Source organism: Ailuropoda melanoleuca, chromosome 8 (genome assembly GCF_002007445.2).
Source record: "Ailuropoda melanoleuca isolate Jingjing chromosome 8, ASM200744v2, whole genome shotgun sequence".
NCBI lineage: Eukaryota > Metazoa > Chordata > Mammalia > Carnivora > Ursidae > Ailuropoda > Ailuropoda melanoleuca.
Window position 1 is genome coordinate 5,092,433 of NC_048225.1, and position 20,862 is coordinate 5,113,294.

Consider the following 20,862-nt stretch of genomic DNA (forward strand, 5'->3'; position numbering starts at 1 on the left):
GAAACTTCTAATAGTTAGCAAGTTACTGATTCCAAATGGGAATCTGGGCCAAATCAGCAATGAATATTAGTAGCTGGAAAGTAACCACATACCATATAAGGGCTTATTTTGTTTTTAAGGGAGATTTATAGACTCTTACAGCTGTATGCCGCTGATAATGGTTCCGAATAAGCCCACCATCCCTAAAAACTCCTGTCTGCTCAGCTTCTTCACAACGTATTCTTCACACACGTTAGAAACAGCATAGAGGGAAGCCCCAAGAAGGACCAAGATGTCACCAATCAGGACGTCACTACCTACAGGAAGACAAGGCACAAAAAGGTACACAGTGTCAAGACAGGGGACCCTTTCTAGCTTGTTTCCAGGAGTTTATCTGGTTCACATTCATTTAAGTAAGATTTTACAGAAAGAGAAACCCTGGTTTCTAGAAGTTCAAGGACTCTTACTCCTCTCACTTTCTGGCACAATTCTGCTGATTTTTCATATTTTGACCCCTCGGGAGACGACGTAACTAGAAGATGGATAATGTAAGGCCTTAGGAAATGATTCTATGACAAAGAAATTAATGGAATTTATGGGAGGGAATTAACTAAAATCTACAGGAAAGGAAGTTAGGTGGTCAAGGTCATCTTCCCTCAATGCAAGGACACAGTGACATCACTTGTACACTGGGAGAATTCAGAGACCATATTTAGATTTTATAGCAACCATTGTTTGAACTTTGACCCAAACAATGTCCAAGTGTTCTCATCCACAGAGCGACTGAAAAAGAGGCAGATCACCCAGTGGACGTGAAGTTTCCTTTTGATAAAAAGCCAAGAATCCAGAGTAGGTTTTTCCAGTAACTAATCCAGATGGATGGGCCAAAAGAGGATGATGGCAACCATTTAAAGAAACTTCTCTCTCAGGAGACAAAACAACACTATTTAGTGTGGCAAACAGGAGCAAGGGCCGTGGGCGGGCAGAAACAGAAAGCACACTTGGTAGAAGGGGTTCCAATAGCAGAAGCAAGTAAATCTGAAAATAAAACTTAAAAGACAGTTTAACCAAGACATGTTTTCTGTCTTTTCCCATATAGCTTTGCAATACAAAAGCAAAAACATAAGCAACACCTTTCTTCTGTGACCCAAGCAGAAGCAAGGACCGCGGCCTCACCTGAATTGTCTTCCCTTCCCGCTAGTATGTCTGCACCGACCATGGTCCCCACGCCCAGCAGACACACAGCGACGGCAATGAAGTGGATCACTCGGTATCTTGCATAAAGAATAAACCACGAGAGAGCCATCAACACAGGGATCCCAAAGCAGTCCAAAAGCTGCAAGGAAGGAGATACCAACAGCGTAAGCCATCTGTCCTCAGCCAAAAGATGGGTAAATAATCCTCGCAGCCCGCGTTTACTCCCGCTCGCCCTGTACGTCTCTCATGGCGATTTACCGGGATTACCTGGATTTGCCTTTACCTGGATCGTCTCACTGAAATCTTCACAGCCCTGTGAGATGGAAACCATGATTCCCATTTTACGTATGAGAAAAACCAAGGCACAGACAGGTTAAATGAGTTGCCCCAAATCCCACAGCTGGAAGTGGGAGAACCAGTGGCTGACCCCAGGGACTCTGCCTCACAACCCGTGCTCTATCTCTAGCCTGCCGCCCGCGGTTCTCCTAAGTCCAGCATCAGGCACCCACTCAGTCCACCAATACTTTCGCACCTCATGGGGGGAGACCCTAGGAGAAGAGCTGGAGCGTAGAGAATGAGACACAGCCCAGCCCTCAGGAGCATACAGGCTGGACAGACACAGAATGAATAGTCACACAAGCAGATATTTAATTGTCGTTGGGCTGAGCGCTACCAAGAAGTACAAGAGATTGTCAGAAAGCCAAAAGCACCATCTCCCTGACAGTGTCCAACCCCACCCTAGCTCACAATGAACTCTCCTGCTCATCTTCATCGAATATTCCATCACCTGTTGATCGTGGGTCCAGAAAATACTTCCTCCACCCCCGATATTTCCAGGCTAGAAGGCAGTGCCAAAATCACAGCAAATTCAAAATCACTAGTAAAGGGAAAAACTGGAGATTTGATTCTTGAATTCACAAATTCTGTGAAGTGCATTCAAGGATAAAATTTATTCCGTATACTGACAATACTCCTGAACCGGTTTTACTGCTCCCCCTGTTCTTTTTTTAACCTTGTCTCAGATTCTCTCTGTGTCTGTCTCATTTTGGACAAGGCAGGCCCCTAAATCTCCCACAGCCTGTTCGAGCCCGTCCAGGGCTGACTGATTGCCTTGCACTGCAGTGTCATTCCAGGGGGCCCGGCGCGGGCACCTTGCCTTGTTATTTATTCCAGCTGCAGAGCTCTAATCCCCTAAGTGCTTTCTTGAGCCAGCCCGAATAACAAACCATTAAACCATGCAAATGATAACAGCCCGTCCCCGGAAGACACCAGCACAATCCAGCCATAATGACTTAACAAAGTCTAAACGATGTTCCTAAACAAAAAAAAGTGGAAAAAAAGGTCACTCTCAAAACTCTCACAGGAGACTCCCTATCCTTAAATTGTGTCTTAAAATAAAACTTAAATTTATTCTATTTTGGGGGCGCCTGGGTGACTCAGCTGCCTGCCTTCAGCTCAGGTCATGATCCCAGGGTCCCAGCATCGAGTCCTGCACTGGGCTCCCTGCTCAGCGAGGAGCCTGCTTCTCCCTTTCCCTCTGCCTGCCGCCTCCTGCTTGTGCTCTCTCGCTATCTCTCTGTCAAATAAATAAATAAAATCTTTTTAAAAAATCTGTTCTAACAATTTTTGGTGGGCAAAGAGTGGCCATCTAAGGGAGCTGCCTATGTCATCCCGCCACTGACCAGCGGCATGCTCCCCAGCCAGTGCCCCTAGGCGTCACAATATGAAATGAAGACATGAGACCAAATGATCTCACAGGTCCCTTCCTACCATAAAGTTCCACGACTCCTCACCTGCTACCTAGCACACTGGGCCATCTATCTACATCACTTCTCATCACAGAGTACTCCTGGTGATGGATGCCTTCTCCTTGATGCATTCAGTCCCAAGAGCCTCCCTATTTAATTTAATCTTTAAAAATTATTGTTCAGCCACAGTTGGCAAGGTACGAAGTCAGACCCCCGAGTGGGGAAGGCACAGATACAAAACTGAGTTAGGCTTTGTTGGAAATACTTTATTAGAGATGGAGCAGACAGGAGAAAGTGAGCTTGAAGGAGGCCTTGGAGAATGGAGGACGGGGGCTTCAAACAGCACTGTGTTCTAGAAAGAACAGAGCAGCAGCCCAATGGAGGAGAAGCTGGCTGTGGGTGGGGAAGGAACAGAGGTGGGGTAAAGCGGGAGGACACATGGGTAGAAACCTACTCCACAGGGCGCCGACAGCCACGTCATGAACCTCCCGTAAACCACTCCGTCAGCGGTCGCCATTCCAGACCCCCTGAGCCCAACCTCCACCCTTCCACCCATACCGCAGATGTACTCAAGTAGAGAACCAGCTGGAAGAGCCACGGTGACAGTCCCCAGACACTGCAGCAGGGAGCTTTAGCGGCCAGATGCCCGTTTTATAACAGACTCCTTGCGAGGGCCAGAAGCACGTCATGTTTGGCAACCAAATGCTTAGGTTTTTCTACATGGGTAGAATGAAAGAAATTGTTTTCTATAGTCTAAGGTGTGAGCTTCAGTCACAAAGACCCAACTGTAAGTATTTTTGCTTAGCTGTGTTTAGACCTTGCACCAAGTCAAACCGGTCATCCTTGGTTGTCAGCAACCAAAGTTTCTGGGAATTATAATCAAGTCATTAAATTGTGTATGAGATTAGGAGGGTAGATGTGACTAGAAACGTGCCATTTTCCACATACATATACGCTTATAACCCATAGCTAAAAGCACACTTAATTCTATTTCTGATGAACTTGATCCTTTAGGTAACTCCTGGTTTGTGAATGCTGGGTTTTCTAGGTGCCTCCTGTGATATCTGTCATAACCCATATTTCCCTAAACCAAAAGGTCCACTGAAGACAATGCTTAGCTCAACTAGCACAATGTTACAGAAGAAAAAATATTTAGTATGACGCATTCAGATAATAGTAGCATTTAATGTATCTTCACGTTGGAAAACTACTGAATTTTCATCAATCCTTACATCTTCCAAGTGAAATAAGTCTTTTTTTAAAGATTTTATTTATTTATTTGTCAGGAAGAGAACAAGCAGAGGGAGCAGCAGGCAGAGGGAGAAGCAGGCTCCCTGCTGAGCAAGGAGCCCAATGCAGGACTCCATCCCAGGACCCTCGGATCATGACTTGAGCGGAAGGCAGATGCTTAACCCCGAATGAGCCACCCAGGGGTCCCTCGAGTGAAATAAGTTGAATTACACTTTAATTTTTCCAGAGATGAAATAAGGACATCTCTGTTTCATATAGTGAGAAAACTGATGCATCAAAAAATTACAAATATAGGGGTGCCTGGGTGGCTCAGTCAGTGAAGTGTCTGCCTTTGGCTCAGGTCATGATCCCAGGGTCCTGGGATCAAGCTCCACATCGGGCTCCCTGTTCAGCAGGGAGTCTGTTTCTCCCTCTGCTCCTCACCCCAGCTCATGTTCTCTCTCTCTCACTCTTTCTCTCAAATAAATAAAAAACTTGAAAAGAAAAAAGTCACAAATTTATTAAAGTGTGAAGACTAAACCTGGCATTGGAGTCTCTCACTTTCACCCCCCTTCATGAAACATTTCCTCGTTAACAGTAGTGAGTCAGTGTCATGATACAGCCCAGAGTCTGCTCACATCAAGACAACTGAATCAGTCTTCCTCAACACCTAGTTAAAAAGCACTGCTCTGCAGGAACATTTTTCTCTCAATCCAGCAAGAATAAACCTAAAAAAGGAATAGGGGTATCAGTTTTACCTCTGGCTACTCAAGGTGCTTAATCTCTACCCCTGATGTCTACAAGGTTCTTTCCAGTGATTCCAACAGTTCCTTTTGTCTTGAATGTCTACTTTACTAGCAAACCTCCAACTTTTCTGTGGCACAAAACTATACTCACTCTATATGCCATCTTTAAGCAAACTAAATAAGGACGCTCGTCCACATCACACCACAATTGCCAACTAAGTATTAATGCTTACTTTTGTAGCAACTGTTTTATTGTGTAACAGCACTGGCAGTTTGAGAACTGATTAACTTGTATACATTTTCACTAATTCCAGGAAATTCTACTCGTTAGCACATATGCTCCTCGAAGAAACAGATCGCACCCACCTGTGGTTAGGTTTTCTGTAAATGAATAGGTTTTCTGTAAATGAACAGCTTTTCGGTAAAATTTTATTAGCACAGATGGGTTCCAATTCTTCTGTTGAAGCTGAAAAATCCACACGGGTCAGAGGAGGGCCCCTTACCTGGACACTGGTTAGAGTGGTGTACTGGTATGCTTTGACAATCAGGTAATTAGCTTCCACATCTGCTAGCCCAAGCAGGATGTACTTCCACCATTTTCTCTTCAAGATGGTTAAAAGGTTATCGCTACCTGGTTGAAAGAAATCTGGGTTGGTACATGTTACTTGAAAATGATGGTACGAATGTCAATTTAGAGATTAAAGAGTCAAAGTAAAGGTGGCCTCTCCGAATTTCCATGACTCGTAACCAAAATGCCCACAATAGCTCAGCAAGGGTCAGATTTTTTTCCATTATGAGACCCCAGCTAAGATGTCCACATAGACCAAGGGTTTAAAGAAAACACCACAGAGAAAGTGAATAGGAGAAAAGCGGCTAAATTTCATTTCCTACTGTAACAGAAATATAATAACCAGGTACGGGTTTGGATGCTGCCATTCCTGACAAGCTACAGATTATTCTAAAAAATCAAATGTTATCTTATGACTTCATTGGTTATTTAACCTCTGCACGTGATCATTCTTTTGGAAGAGATGTTCTTTCAAGAGAAAATGAACTCAGTGGTAAGTGTGGGAAAAAAAGATTTGGTGGCATCATTGAAGAAACATCTTTTATCCCCTAAATTCTACTTATTCAAGTTAATTGCAATTCACTTCTCTGGAGAATCTAGTAGACAGGAGATACGTAGTCAGCGCATATATGAGAAGGCTTTATGGTGAAAATAACCTACAAGTGGGAATCATGACCAAATAATTATCATTAAAACCCAATTATCAGGAACATCCTGAAAACACAACGTTAGTCTTCCTCAACATGACGTGGCAGGCACCCACCAGCCATCCCGCAGGGGGACCTCACTGATGTCCTTATGAGTCACGCTGACTTCCTAAAGGCTAGTGTTTAGAGAGGAACAAAGTCCAGGGCTATTAACCATGTACCCAATTCTATTTCCAACTCCTAAAGCTCTTACCAAATTTGGTACTTTCCCCTTAAGACACTTTCCCCTCTCCCACCACTGGTTTCCACTTTCTTTCAAAAATAAGTCACTTATCCAGACACTGGATACCACTGTGCATTAAGTCCATATTAATGAGGATGCGCAAATACCAGTGATTTCATTATGCACCTTAAGATGATGAAAATGGAAGTACTGCCCCCTCCCGATCGGTCTGGGTTACCCATCGTCTTCAAGTTTCCGAGTTCAATCTCATTTCATTTATTTTTCAAAGTCATGCTCTCCTCTTGTGACAAGGATGTTTGTCATGACTGGCAGCCCTTAGTGTGGAGTGCTGGTGAGAGCTGTGCTCAGGGGCAGGCTGGCTGGGTCGGAAACTGGCTCCAGTTCCTACCGACATGACTCACAGCCCATTACCTAGTGCTGCACACTTCAGTTTCCTCACCAGCAAAGCGGGGGTAATAGTAATACCCACCTGCTTCATTGGGAGGATTCAGTGAGGTAACACATCACCAAAGTGAGTTAAGCAATTAAAATGATGCCTCACACAGTAACGTCAGCCAGAATCCAGCTTTCCCCATTTTCTGTGTAGCTAGCTAGAAATAATAATTCTATCATGATTCTAAAACAACTTCACCCAGGCATCTGGCTGGTTCAGTCGGTTAAGCCTCCGATTCTTGGTTTTGGCTCATGTCATGATCTCAGGGTTGTGAGATCGAGCCCCACATCAGGCTCCACACTCAGCAGGGGTCTGCTTGAGATTCTCTCCCTCTGCCCCTCCCCCTGCTTGCACGCACACACTTTCTCTCTCTCCCTGTAATAAATAAATCTTACCCAAAAAAGAATGATAAATTCTTTAAAAAACAACAACCAGGCAGTGATAAAGATGTTAATTCCTTGCCAATTCCTTGTGTTTGTCTCTCTCACAACACAGACTTGATCTACACATAACCGATGTTCCATTTAACGTTCTCCACTTGGCTGGAAATATATATTTTGAAGAACAAGGCTCTTTTTAAGGGTTTTTAGTATTGTCTCTTAAATTTATCAACCACAGGAGAAAAAAATAAAACCTATATGGCATAATGGCATTTCCACTTTTTTTTAAATTTAATTTCTTTTAAGTAATCTCTACAGAAACATGGGGCTTGAACTCATGACCCCCAGGTCAAGAGTCCCATGCTGAGCCAGCCAGGCGCCCCAGCACTTTTTTAAATTTTTTTGACAACTTCTACCAGGACAGTTTGGTGCTACCTGTTCTAATCAACAATTTCAGAGAATTATACATAAATCTCCATAAATTTTCAGAGCATTCAGTCATATTTTTCTAATAACTTCTATGAAAAATAGTTTCCTGTTCTAGGTTTTACCTCACATTTTATTTCTTAAATATCTAGAAGCCAAACATTTTTATGAAGATAATTTGTTGAAAAGGTCATCCTCACATGTGACCTACCTGATTGAAACGCCAGTATCCCTGTATAAAATAGAAACAGCAAGCAATAGTTGATAAAACTCTGAAGCATGGGGGTGTTCACTTTGTATTTTTCTGCCAGGTACTGGCTGGTGATGGCTGTCCCACATATACACAAGGACAACATCTGACCCAGGGCAATTGTCTTCAAAATATTCCTGGAAAATAAAGGAGAAAATCAGAATAAATGGCAAGTAAGTTATTCCTTACACACACACACACACACACACACACACACACTCAACACAAAAAAATATTCTAATTATTCCAGGTGGTCCTTTTTTTTCACTTTATTGCTTACTTCATATGCACAAAAACTAAAGTTTTGTATTTTGAGAGACTATATCTTTAATCCTTCACATTTCTGATTTTCCTCCTCATTCCTACAAAAATACACATTCCCCAACTTCACTGACCATATAGAGATCGTGTGGATTACTAAGCTGTGTCATATACTAGTTGAAGTATGTAGGTGATTTTTTTTTTTAACTTTAACTCTAGTTTTAAATTCTTCCTACACGTGAAGCGTTTACCATTTTCTCATCCTTTCATTGTGCCAGAGACTTGATTTCTTCAATGAGAAGCAATGGCTTTCAAGGTTGCCTGCATGTTTGAATCATGGAGACTTTGTGAAGTTTTATTTTTTATTTATTTGAGAGAGAAAGAGAGCACGCGCACACATGTGAGCACCATTGGGGGAGGGGCAGAGGGAAAGGCAGAGAGAACCTCAAGCAGACTCCCCACTGAGCACAGAGCCTGATGCGGGGCTTGATCCCAAGACCCTGAGATCATGACCTGAGTCAAAATCAAGAGTCCGACACTAACCGACTCAGCCACCCAGGTGCCCCCAAATCACCAAGATTTTGAATGCCAACGTTCAGCTGCACCCAGACCGAGCACATCAGCGTCTCTGGCAGTGGGTCCCAGGCATTGCTGATGCTCCAAGCTCCCTGGGTGATGCCAGTGTAGCCGACACTGAATCCCTGCTCTAGAGGAGGGCACCTGNCACAGACTTGATCTACACATAACCGATGTTCCATTTAACGTTCTCCACTTGGCTGGAAATATATATTTTGAAGAACAAGGCTCTTTTTAAGGGTTTTTAGTATTGTCTCTTAAATTTATCAACCACAGGAGAAAAAAATAAAACCTATATGGCATAATGGCATTTCCACTTTTTTTTTAATTTAATTTCTTTTAAGTAATCTCTACAGAAACATGGGGCTTGAACTCATGACCCCCAGGTCAAGAGTCCCATGCGGAGCCAGCCAGGCGCCCCAGCACTTTTTTAAATTTTTTTGACAACTTCTACCAGGACAGTTTGGTGCTACCTGTTCTAATCAACAATTTCAGAGAATTATACATAAATCTCCATAAATTTTCAGAGCATTCAGTCATATTTTTCTAATAACTTCTATGAAAAATAGTTTCCTGTTCTAGGTTTTACCTCACATTTTATTTCTTAAATATCTAGAAGCCAAACATTTTTATGAAGATAATTTGTTGAAAAGGTCATCCTCACATGTGACCTACCTGATTGAAACGCCAGTATCCCTGTATAAAATAGAAACAGCAAGCAATAGTTGATAAAACTCTGAAGCATGGGGGTGTTCACTTTGTATTTTTCTGCCAGGTACTGGCTGGTGATGGCTGTCCCACATATACACAAGGACAACATCTGACCCAGGGCAATTGTCTTCAAAATATTCCTGGAAAATAAAGGAGAAAATCAGAATAAATGGCAAGTAAGTTATTCCTTACACACACACACACACACACACACACACACACTCAACACAAAAAAATATTCTAATTATTCCAGGTGGTCCTTTTTTTTCACTTTATTGCTTACTTCATATGCACAAAAACTAAAGTTTTGTATTTTGAGAGACTATATCTTTAATCCTTCACATTTCTGATTTTCCTCCTCATTCCTACAAAAATACACATTCCCCAACTTCACTGACCATATAGAGATCGTGTGGATTACTAAGCTGTGTCATATACTAGTTGAAGTATGTAGGTGATTTTTTTTTTTAACTTTAACTCTAGTTTTAAATTCTTCCTACACGTGAAGCGTTTACCATTTTCTCATCCTTTCATTGTGCCAGAGACTTGATTTCTTCAATGAGAAGCAATGGCTTTCAAGGTTGCCTGCATGTTTGAATCATGGAGACTTTGTGAAGTTTTATTTTTTATTTATTTGAGAGAGAAAGAGAGCACGCGCACACATGTGAGCACCATTGGGGGAGGGGCAGAGGGAAAGGCAGAGAGAACCTCAAGCAGACTCCCCACTGAGCACAGAGCCTGATGCGGGCCTTGATCCCAAGACCCTGAGATCATGACCTGAGTCAAAATCAAGAGTCCGACACTAACCGACTCAGCCACCCAGGTGCCCCCAAATCACCAAGATTTTGAATGCCAACGTTCAGCTGCACCCAGACCGAGCACATCAGCGTCTCTGGCAGTGGGTCCCAGGCATTGCTGATGCTCCAAGCTCCCTGGGTGATGCCAGTGTAGCCGACACTGAATCCCTGCTCTAGAGGAGGGCACCTGGGATCCATAGAAGAATAAGACCCAGACTCTGCCTTTTGGCATTTAAAAAGAAGAGGCATCTTAACAAGCAACGAAAGCCATGTCAGCAAATGGAAAGTAGAGGATGGTGTGAAAGGCTCCCCAGGCATAGAACGTATGGAACCCAGCCACCCAATAAACCTCAGGGGGACTGCTGAAAATGATCCCTGGGTTTCTTTCTTTTTTAAGATTTTTATTTATTTATTTGGGAGAGAGGGAAAGAGAGCACGAGCAAGCACAGGGTGGGGAGGGGCAGGGGGAAAGGGAGACAGAGACTCTCTCGCAGACTCTGGGCTGAGCGTGGAGCCAGCCACAGGGCTCAATCCCACGACCCTGAGACCATGACCTGAGCCAAAACCAAGAGTCAGCCGCTCAACTGACTGAGCCACCCAGAAGCCCTGATCACTGGGTTTCTAGAGTAGATGACTGGACAGATACGAGGCTGCTGACCAGGTCAGGGAATACAGGACAAGAGGTAGGTGTGGGCAAGGGGAGGGTCATGAGTTCAGCGTGAGAGCAGAAGAAACTGAGAGGGCTGTATCGCTGGAGGGAAAACAGTGAGAGGTTTGACAGGCGGACTCTAAGAAGGCCCCTGGTGAGTCTCTGCATCCTGGCATTTTCGCCCTGGGTAATCTCCCCTTGTGTGTGCAGGATCCGTGACTTGCTTCTAACCAGTGCAACACAGTAAAAGTAGCGGGATGTCATTTCCACGAATACATTCCATAAGGTTGTCACTTCCGTCTTGCAAGTCAACTCGACTCTCTTCCCTGCTAACTTCCCTCTCCTTGTACAGAGAAACCCACGTGGAGAGGAACTGAAGGTGCCCCCGGCCAAACCCCAGCAAGGAACTGAGAAAGTCAGCGCACCGGCCCACAAGGAAATGCGTCTCGCTAACATCAACGTGAGTCTGGAGGCAGAGTCCTCCCCACGGGAGGCTGCAGCTGGGTCCCCAGCCCCGGCAGAGACCACAACCACAGCCCTGCGAGAGGCCCCGGAGCAGAGAGCAGAGAGAGGCCTGACCCACAACAACGGAGTTTATTTCAAGTCACTAAGTTTGTGGTAATCTGTCACACGGTATTAAATAACAAAGTTGAAACTCTGGACTTCAGAAAGGTAGACCGCCTCTGTCTTCTCTCCACTACACACAGCAAGGGCCTGGCACTTTGTTGTCACTCAGTATTTGCTGAATGAATGTAAATGGATAAAGAAATGATCATACATGCCCAAATATACGGTAAGTCCAAATATAAGATATAAGATACTTCTCTAGTTTTCCAGTGAAGTGCAAAAGTCAGAGAAACACCAGAAAATATGAGAGTGCGTGACACAGAAGCTAAGAGGAGAAAAACTTTTTTAAAATCAAGAGATGATCAATTCGATAGTATCAAAAAGTACAGAGAGAAGGGGTGGCATTATGGCTAAAGAGACACAGCTGGATCGGCAAGCTGGAAGTTGCTCAGACCTTTGCAGGAAAGGATTTGGCCAGTGGGAATGCCTCAAGTCAGATTCCAGTGGGTGGGGTGAGTAGACCACAAGCCAGTGAATGCACCAAGCATAAACGGCTGCTTTTTTAAAATGATGAAAAGGAGAACAGAGATAAGGAAAGTCTGAAGAATAAGCAGCAGTGCTGAAGACAGGTTTATTATTATTTATTATCATTATCATCTTGTTGAAGGATCAATGACGTTTAAACAGATCTGGGAGATGAGCAGAAGGCAGTAAGAGTGAACATGTGAAGACTGACAAAAAAGAAATTGAAAAGAGATTATAAAGACAACTCCTGGAAGGATCAGAGATCAGGACCAAGAACACCGCCCCTTTTGTTTGAAATGCTCTCCATATAAATCCTTCCAGAGTTGCTCTAGGCAAAGTAGCAAATATCAAAACTGCAGAATATCTGTTCTAAGAGTTTACAGTGTATTTTTTCCTCTGGAATGACTGTTTCAGTAATTTGCAACTAACCTCAAACAATCCTAGCCCAGGGGCTGAAAGAGAAAAGGGAAGTTTGTGGGGTGAGTCAACCAACACTTGCAGAGCTTTTGCCACGTGTCAGGACAAGAAGATAAAAACTGAGGGGCGCCTGGGTGCCTCAGTCAGTTAAGGGTCCGACTTGATTTCGGCTCAGGGCGTGATCTCAGGGTCGTGAGATCAAGCCCCACATCCAGCTCCACACTGAGCATGGAGCCTACTTAGGATTCCCTCCCTCTCCATCTGCTCCTCCTGCTCTCACGCTTCCTGAAATCTTTCTATGGATCCCCTTTGTCCTTAGATGAAAGCCTACAGGGCACCCCTATATCTGACCCCTGGCTCACTTTGCCAGTCTCATCTTGGACTACTCTCACAGCTTCAATTTTTGATTTTTTAAATTTCTGTAAGATATTTAAAATACAACAAAGTATAATGTACAGCCAACATGCATTTATGTATCTACCCGGGAGCTTAAGCACAAAACACTAGCAACACCAACATATCCCCCTCTGCTCTCCCCAGCCTCAGCTCTCTGCGGTAACTAGCTATTCTAGAACTGGGCATTTATCATGCCATGCATTTCCATATATTTTAATATTTATGTAAATATCCCTAAGCAATAAATAGCACTGTTCTGCTTGTTTTAAAATTTTATATAAACAGCATAATATGTATGTATACTTCTGTCGCAACTCGCTATTTTGATTGACATTGCAGGAGAGTCCCTGTGTTGATACGTTAGTCGTGGTTCATTCCTTTTTACTACATGATATCACTTTATCCATTTCCTTCTTGATATTGAAGCTGTATTCCAACGTGTGTGTGTGCGCGCGCACGTGCTCTTATAAACAATGCCTCTACATGTACTCTTGCATATGTCTCCCAGAGGACAAATCTGAAGAGTTTTTCTGGTTTTTAGCAAACTGATGCAACTGGGCTGCTGAAATGCTCAGATATAATCTCAGGGTGGCCTGACATAAGCACTCAGGATGGCCTGATAGGGACTACTCAGAGTATCCTACAAATATAATGGCTTCCTATTTGCTTCACAAAGTTTATAAAGGAATCATTTGCTCTGAAGAAACAGAGTGGAATGGTTGCTCTTAGGCTAGAAGAAGCGTCTTCAATTTTATTTGTTTTGCTAGATGGCTCTTTAAAGGGTTCTATTACTTCATGTTGTTTACTCTGTTACTCTCAAAAGGAAGGAACTACAGGAATCTCCACCCTTCAAGGGGAAGAATGTATCAGTAACTGGCCAGATGCAAAGACCTTTTTTTAGGCTACAGAAGGACATTTTCAGCCAGGTGAGCAAAGAGTTCAGGACTTGCCCCCACAAGGGTAGCAGTCTTTCTGGGGATGCTCTGCCCATCACAGGAGGATGAGGCAAAATGCATCCAGGGTTTTGAAGTCTTCCTCTCCTGCTCACTTCTTTCTAAAGGAGACACTGATTCTAGATTTTAGGCTAAAGAAAAGAAATTCGCTACTTGGTCTGCCTAGAGCACTACAGAAGTTAAGCAGCCAAAGCCAGAAAGCGGGGAAGTGTATTCATTCTGTGTCACTGTCCCCAGCTGCATACTTCCCTCAGGGATCATGTGAGGAAAAACACCTAAACAAAGAAATGGTTCCAATTCTCCTGCATTTCACTGTTCAACTGGTATCGCTATAGCACACGTTCTCAACATAATCCTCACGACTACCAGAGAAAAGTACAACTACCCTCCTGTTACGGACGAGGAAAACGATACCCAGAGAGGCTCCATGATTCACCCACAGTCGTACAACCAGGAGAAGGCTGAGGAAGTCAGTGCTCTCAGCTATTAAAAGACTGGATCAGGGGTTCAGATTTACTTAAAGGACCTAGGGAAACTTCTCCTCTCCTCCCTGGAAGGATGTCTCAGAAGTATAGACCTTTGGTGCTAATCCCCACTTTATTTTTTGAGTTGAAGAGATGGTGAACCAGAAGAAGGAAGTGTTTTGCCCAAGATGATACAGAAGCCGAGCTGATGCCCAAATTTTCTGATCACCAAATATCTGCTGTTCCCCTGGCAACACATGGTTTTGGGATAATACGTGAGATCATCCCTCAAAGTTGGTATCTTCTTATTTTCTGATCTCTTTCTCCTCACTCCTCTCCCCCAGACCCCTCTGTGTCCCTTCTCTTATGATTTCATAACAGAGCTGATACCTGAAAACCCCTTCTTCAAGGGACCCTTGCCCCCCACCTCGCTGCCAAGAAAGGCACCTAGGCAGATCTCTCTCCTACCAGTATGAACCCTGCTTCCCTGTCCATCAGCGGGCAGCTGGAGGTCCGAAGTACAAGGCACCAGAGAGCTAACCAAGTGACCCATAACCTAACCAAATTCGGAACATTTTTCACATCCCATAATGGCCTCAAAAGCAACGATACATTTGAAATAAGTGAGAATAAGAAGTCTGGAAGCATGAAATCCTGTTCACAAATTGACAAAATTCCTCTAGTAAGCTGCCATTTGCCATCTAAAATAGCACAATTAAGCAAGCTGTCCTCCACTATAAAGTATCACCATCTTCTAAAAAAAAAAGTCGCAAACTGAGTATGGAGATTTAAAGTTACAGGAATGCACTTCTCTTGGCTCCAAATCATAATGACCTCATCTATAATGGAGAAGCAAGAGAGCAAGAGACAGGGAGAGAGGGAGAAGCTGAGAAGCTGAAGGGGATGGAGGTTGAACAAAGGGAGAAAGAACAGGAAACTACTCAGACTTTCTAGAGAGATACCAAAGGCCTCAAACAATTTTTGTTACCATGGCCTCACATTTAAGCATTCGCATTTCACAAGGTCCTAGTCCATGGGGAATTCTGACCTGAACACAGGGACTCTCTAAACCATAACAAAACCTGCCCCTTTCTAAGGGAAGCTGCCAGAAGCAATGTGCCTCTGACCATGGGATACATCCTGTCACGGTTTTTCAAACGGAACCTCTGCTGCAGTGAAGTTCAATGGCAGGATATGGTCCAAGTCTAAGACACGTTTCCCAAGGTAGCCTCCTGCTGCGGGAGCCAGGCCTCCAGAAAGCAGAGCAAACAAGAGCTATCAATCATTAGGGGGTACGGTGGGAAAGCAGGTGAAGATAAATGAATAAGGTCACTTCTGACCACATTACTACTTGAATATATGACATGGAGTTAAGAATTTAGGGCACCTGGGTGGTTCAGTGGGTTAAGCATCTGCCTTCGGCTCAGGTCATGATCCCAGGGTCCTGGGATCGAGCCCCACGTTGGGCTCCCTGCTCAGTGGGGAGTCTGCTTTTCCCGCTGCCCCTCACCCTGCTCATGCTCTCTTTCTCAAGTAAATAAATAAATAAATAAATAAATAAATAAATAAATAAATAAATAAATAAATAAAAATCTTTTAAAAAGAGAATGTAAGGATGGAAAGAAGAAAAGCGTTTTAAAGCACTTTATTTCCCCCTTTCTTCTTTCAGAAAATATAAAAGTACATATATTCCTTCCATTCCAAAATCCATACTCATGCACACACTTGCTAATGAAACTATACCTTCTATCTTCTCTTATTCGTGTATTCAGTCATGTATTCACTGGAGTTTGCTGGGTTCCTAACACATGCTAAGCAAAAGGGATTTAGAATTTAAAAGGCCCATGTATCTCCTAGAATAGACCCTATTCTACCCAGACCACATCAGGGGGCTCACACTTTGTGCCCTGAAGTAACACCTACCACACTGCTTGGGTCTTCCCCCTCCAACTCTCTACTCCAAGAGGACAGGGACATTATATCTTCCATGATGAACACAGTGCCCAGAACATGTCAGTGCTGAATGGGACATTGGCCATTTTTAAACAAGATAAGGGGCTTTCTGTCTGCTTGAGGAGAGAGACCTCACAACAAAATGGAAAGTGTCGGTGTTGAGCTGGGTCTGTGGCTAAGGGGAAGAAAGGATCCCGACTGCCCAGAGAAGGTTCACAGGGTGAAACACTTGATTACGGCCCAGAAGAGTCAACAATTTCCAGGAAGATTCAGGAATGAAGAAAAAGCTATATGGGTTCTTGCCTACTTCAAACACTGGTTTTACATAAAATATACATGAGACACAACGATCAGATTGATTCATTTCTTTAGCTCTTCTTAACTCGCAATAAGTTAGATCAGCAGTCCTCTAACTTGAGCGTATATTTTTTAAAAATCATCGGAGAATTTAAAAACAAACGATCAAACCTGACCTGAGCCCAGACCAGTTAAATCAGATTCTCAGGAGATGGGGTCCCAACAGTAGTCCATTTGAATAGCCCCCTAGGTGAGTCTAATATACATTGAGGATGGCAAACCACTGAGTTATTCTCTCCCTTTTATTTGAGGAAAAAAAAGAGTTCCAAATGAGTGATAAAATGCATTGCTGGAATGCAAATCACACATTTTTCTTCACTTTATGTCTCAATAAATCTGTGCTGCTGGGTTGCACATCGTCAGCTAACGGCAGGATTTCATATTAGGGCTAAAAGACTTGTACGGAGCACACCTTCCTTGGGGAGATGGCAAAATCCACCACACCTACCTGGTACAGAACAGTAACTTCCAGCCCCTCTATAAAAATCCTATTACAAATCTGAAAAGAAATAGTCACTTAGACCAAATCCTCACCCGTAGCATATAGATTATCTAGTGTCTATTACTACAGCATTTTAAATGATACTGGCAGCAAGCTAGAAAATAAATAGTCTTTCTCTACATAGTGAGAAGCAGCCTTGACGACAGGTTCTATTCTTTCCATATCTACATTTCTGATTCAAAAATTTAGCCACTAGTGTATCATGTCATTCTTTTTTTTTTCTTTTTAAGAGTCCATTTATTTAGCTGAGAAAGAGATAGAGAGAACGAGCAGGGGGAGGGGCAGAGGGAGAGGGAGAAGCAGGCTCCGCACTGAGCAGGGAGCCCAATGCGGGACTAGACCCCAGGACTCTGGGACCATAACCAAAGCCAAAGGCAGATACCTAACTCACTGAGCCCCCCAGGTGCCCCAGTACCCTGTCATTCTAATAAACACAAGGAGCTAGAATAATAAACACAAGAACCCACAGTCTTGTGTAAAAAAAGCATATTCAAGGCCAAAGAAGCCAAATTTCAAACATTAGAATGTGTACTAGGATATATCATTACCTTAAAAGGAAGGCAAGTAAGGAAAGGAAATGTGTGTTTTCTTTCTCCCCCACTAGATTATGTCTTACTCAGAGTAGATGTTTATTAGATTAGTGAATAAATGCAATTAATTCTTCAGATGTAGTAATGGTAAATGACATTTCATAACATTAAAATGCAAGGTAGACAAATACTGTAGCTAGGAGACACTTAGAAGTGAACTCAAGGAATAGGATAGTGGCATGAATATAAGCACAGGAATTAGAGAACACTGGGGACTAGATTTAAATTTGAAACATGAAAGAGAAGAGGAACAGGGGCAGGCAAGTGGAAAACAGGGGTTCACATCATGTTTTGTTTTATAAAAGGCTGGTGGAGACTGCACCCCAGATGTGATCTTTAGGAAAGGAGAATTCCTTGTGAACACAGTATAGAGAACTGTAGACTTTAAATCAGAGTTTAATTCCACCCCTTATTAGTGTTATGAAGTTGAATTGTCTCTCGAAAACTGTTTCTGTTTTTAAAGTTTTTTTAAGATTTATTTATTCATCTGACAGAGAGAGAGCACACACCCACAAATGGGGGCAGGCACAGAGGGACAGGGAGAGAGAGAATCCCAAGCTGACTCCCCACTGAGTGCAGAGCCCAATGGGGGCTCCATGTCACAACCTATGTGATCGGGACCTGAGCCGAAATCAAGAGTCAGACATTCAACCGACTGTGCTGTCCAGGTGACCCCTGGTTTGTTTTTTTAACGGCTGTAACACCACCTGTATGAGTTTAAGGGTTCATTAATGTAACCTACATAAAAGCACCTACCGCATTAGGCATGAAATGCATTTTCTTTCCTTCCCGCCTCTGGCTCACCCAGCCTTTCGGAAACCTTTTGACCAGAACTATCCGACAGAAATCTCTGCGATGACGAGAATGTTCTATAGATGCACCATTCAGTACAGTAGGCTCCGGCCACATGCAGCAGTGAAGCACTTGCAATGGGGCCAATGTAAACGAGGAACTGAATTTTGAACGTTATGTAATTTCAATTCAAATTAAAATAGCGGTAAATGGCTAGAGTAGCCACAGACCAACACAGTGCCGCAGAGTCACTGCAGTGACGGAACGTTGGAAAGGGGGCTACTGAGCATCTGAAATGGGGGTAGGCGCGTGAATGAGGTCCTGAAGCTTTTACTGTATTTCAACATAATTCATTTTAATTTAATTAGTCACAGGTCGCACCGAAGACAACTCTAGACCAGCGCTTCTCCAATCTTAATGTGATGTGAATCACCTGAAAATCCTGTTAAATTGCACATTCTGGGGGCCCCTGGGTGGCTCAGTCGGCTAAGCATCTGCCTTTGGCTCAGCTCATGATCTCAGGGTCCTGGGATCGAGCCCTGCGTCCAGCTCACTGCTCAGCGGGGAATCAGCTCCTCCCTCTGCCTCTCCCCCCACTCATGCTCCTGCTCTCTCTCTCATGCTCCTGCTCTCTCTCAAGTAAATAAATAAAATCTTTAAAAAAAATTGTGCGTTCTGATTCAATACATTTGGAGAGAAGCCTGAGATTCTGCAGTTCACACCGGCTCTCGGTGCTGCCTGTGTTTGTGGTGCCTGGACCAGACTTCGAGGAGCAGGGCTCTAGGGCAGTGCCTCCAAGGCTGAGGTCGCTCAACTCTAGGAGTCCACGGAACTAATGACAGCAGTCCGGTCAGAATCTGTTTTCCACACTGCGAAAAGCTTAACAGTACTTCTGACCATTGCTGGTAAGAAAGCAGAATGACACAGTCCTTATGGCAGGGGCATTTCTAGTTACTTTACTTCTAGGGTCTATCACCAGGATACCCCGGCAAAAATACAAAAGGACTGTATACAGGCTATTCATTCCACCACTATCTATAATAGTAAAAGACTAAAGGAAAAACCTAAATGCCTACCAACAGGGAAGTAGCCGAATAAACACAAAGGAGGACTGTGGGCTATAAAAAGCCAGGCAAACATTTCTATCTGCTATAAAGTGACTGCCAGGATCTACTTTAAAAAGAAGCAAATGTCGAGGAAAAGGAGTATGAAATGTTAACGTTTACCTGTATGTGCTATTTTTTTTTTTAAGATTTTATTTATTTATTTGGCAGAGATAGAGACAGCCAGCGAGAGAGGGAACACAAGCAGGGGGAGTGGGAGAGGAAGAAGCAGGCTCATAGCAGAGGAGCCTGATGTGGGGCTCGATCCCATAACGCCGGGATCACGCCCTGAGCTGAAGGCAGACGCTTAACCGCTGTGCCACCCAGGTGCCCCGTGTATGTGCTATTTTTAAGTGTAAAGATAAAATGAAAACTGTTTTCAAAGATCTATAGGTCAGGAAAGACAGCAAAGTGAAAAGTATATGCCTGAATATATCTTGTTTTATAGTTTTGTCTTAGGAGCCATGTGACTGTTTTACAGAATTATAGAGCAAGAATTTTTAAAAAGCCACGTCTAAAATAAAAAACAGGGGCACCTGCCTGGCGGGCTCAGTCAGTACAAGCAGGCAACTCTTGATCTTGGGGTTTTGAATTCAAGCCCCACGTTGGGTGTAGAGACTACTTAAACATAAAATCTTTAAAACAGAATAGAATACAATTAAATAAATAAATAAAATAAAAACCAAAATGTTACATGATTTAAGGATGCTTTAAGTTGGTAGCAAGACCAAATAGAGAGAAATTATTTCAAATGACTTTAAAACACTAATTTGACAGTGCATTCCTAATGGGATGGACCACAGAACAGTAAGAACTGCAAAATATTTTAAACTGTTTAGAGGCAGGATTTGGAAGAAGGGGTAAAGGGAGGGGGAGAGAGAGAATCTCAACTAGACTCCCCACTGAGGGTGGAGCTCAATGCAGGGCTCGATCTCATGATGCTGAGATCACGACCTGAGCCGAAATCAGGAGTCAGACACTTCACCGACTGAGCCACCCAGGCACCCCTGGAGGTAGTAATGTTATTTTGAGACTGGAATAAAGCAGAAAAGGAATTATACTGATGCACTGACTTATAGTATAGGAAAAAGGAGATAAAGATGTGAGATGGAACAGGGTAAATTAAAACCCCGTATTGTTCTGAACTTTATTGAAAATTAGAATAACACATATGCCATTTTATATATTTTAAAAATATATAATTCCTATCTCTGTCCACTAAAAAGCCAGTCTGAAACTATGACCAACCAACAATCATGAACACTCTTAAGTGCCTAGATACGGCAATTAAATATGATTTCCCACTAAAAAGAACTAGGGCTCCTTGGAGTATGGCTGATCTCAGACCTGGGGTAAGAAATGTATGAAATAAGCCTAGGGGCGCCTGAGTGGCACAGCGGT

General features: G+C 43.3%; 1 protein-coding gene across 1 annotated transcript in view; it reads right to left on the reverse strand.

The window, feature by feature from the left end:
* SLC35F2 (solute carrier family 35 member F2) overlaps positions 1-20,862 on the reverse strand; it is a 43,654-nt gene that overhangs the window by 6,181 nt on the left and 16,611 nt on the right. Inside the window, exons 4-7 of the mRNA XM_034665616.1 lie at positions 9,361-9,536; positions 5,404-5,531; positions 1,156-1,315; positions 140-296 (exon numbers count right to left, since the gene is read on the reverse strand). Coding sequence (XP_034521507.1) covers positions 140-296; positions 1,156-1,315; positions 5,404-5,531; positions 9,361-9,536 — 621 coding nt within the window. The remainder of the gene's footprint in view (positions 1-139; positions 297-1,155; positions 1,316-5,403; positions 5,532-9,360; positions 9,537-20,862) is intronic.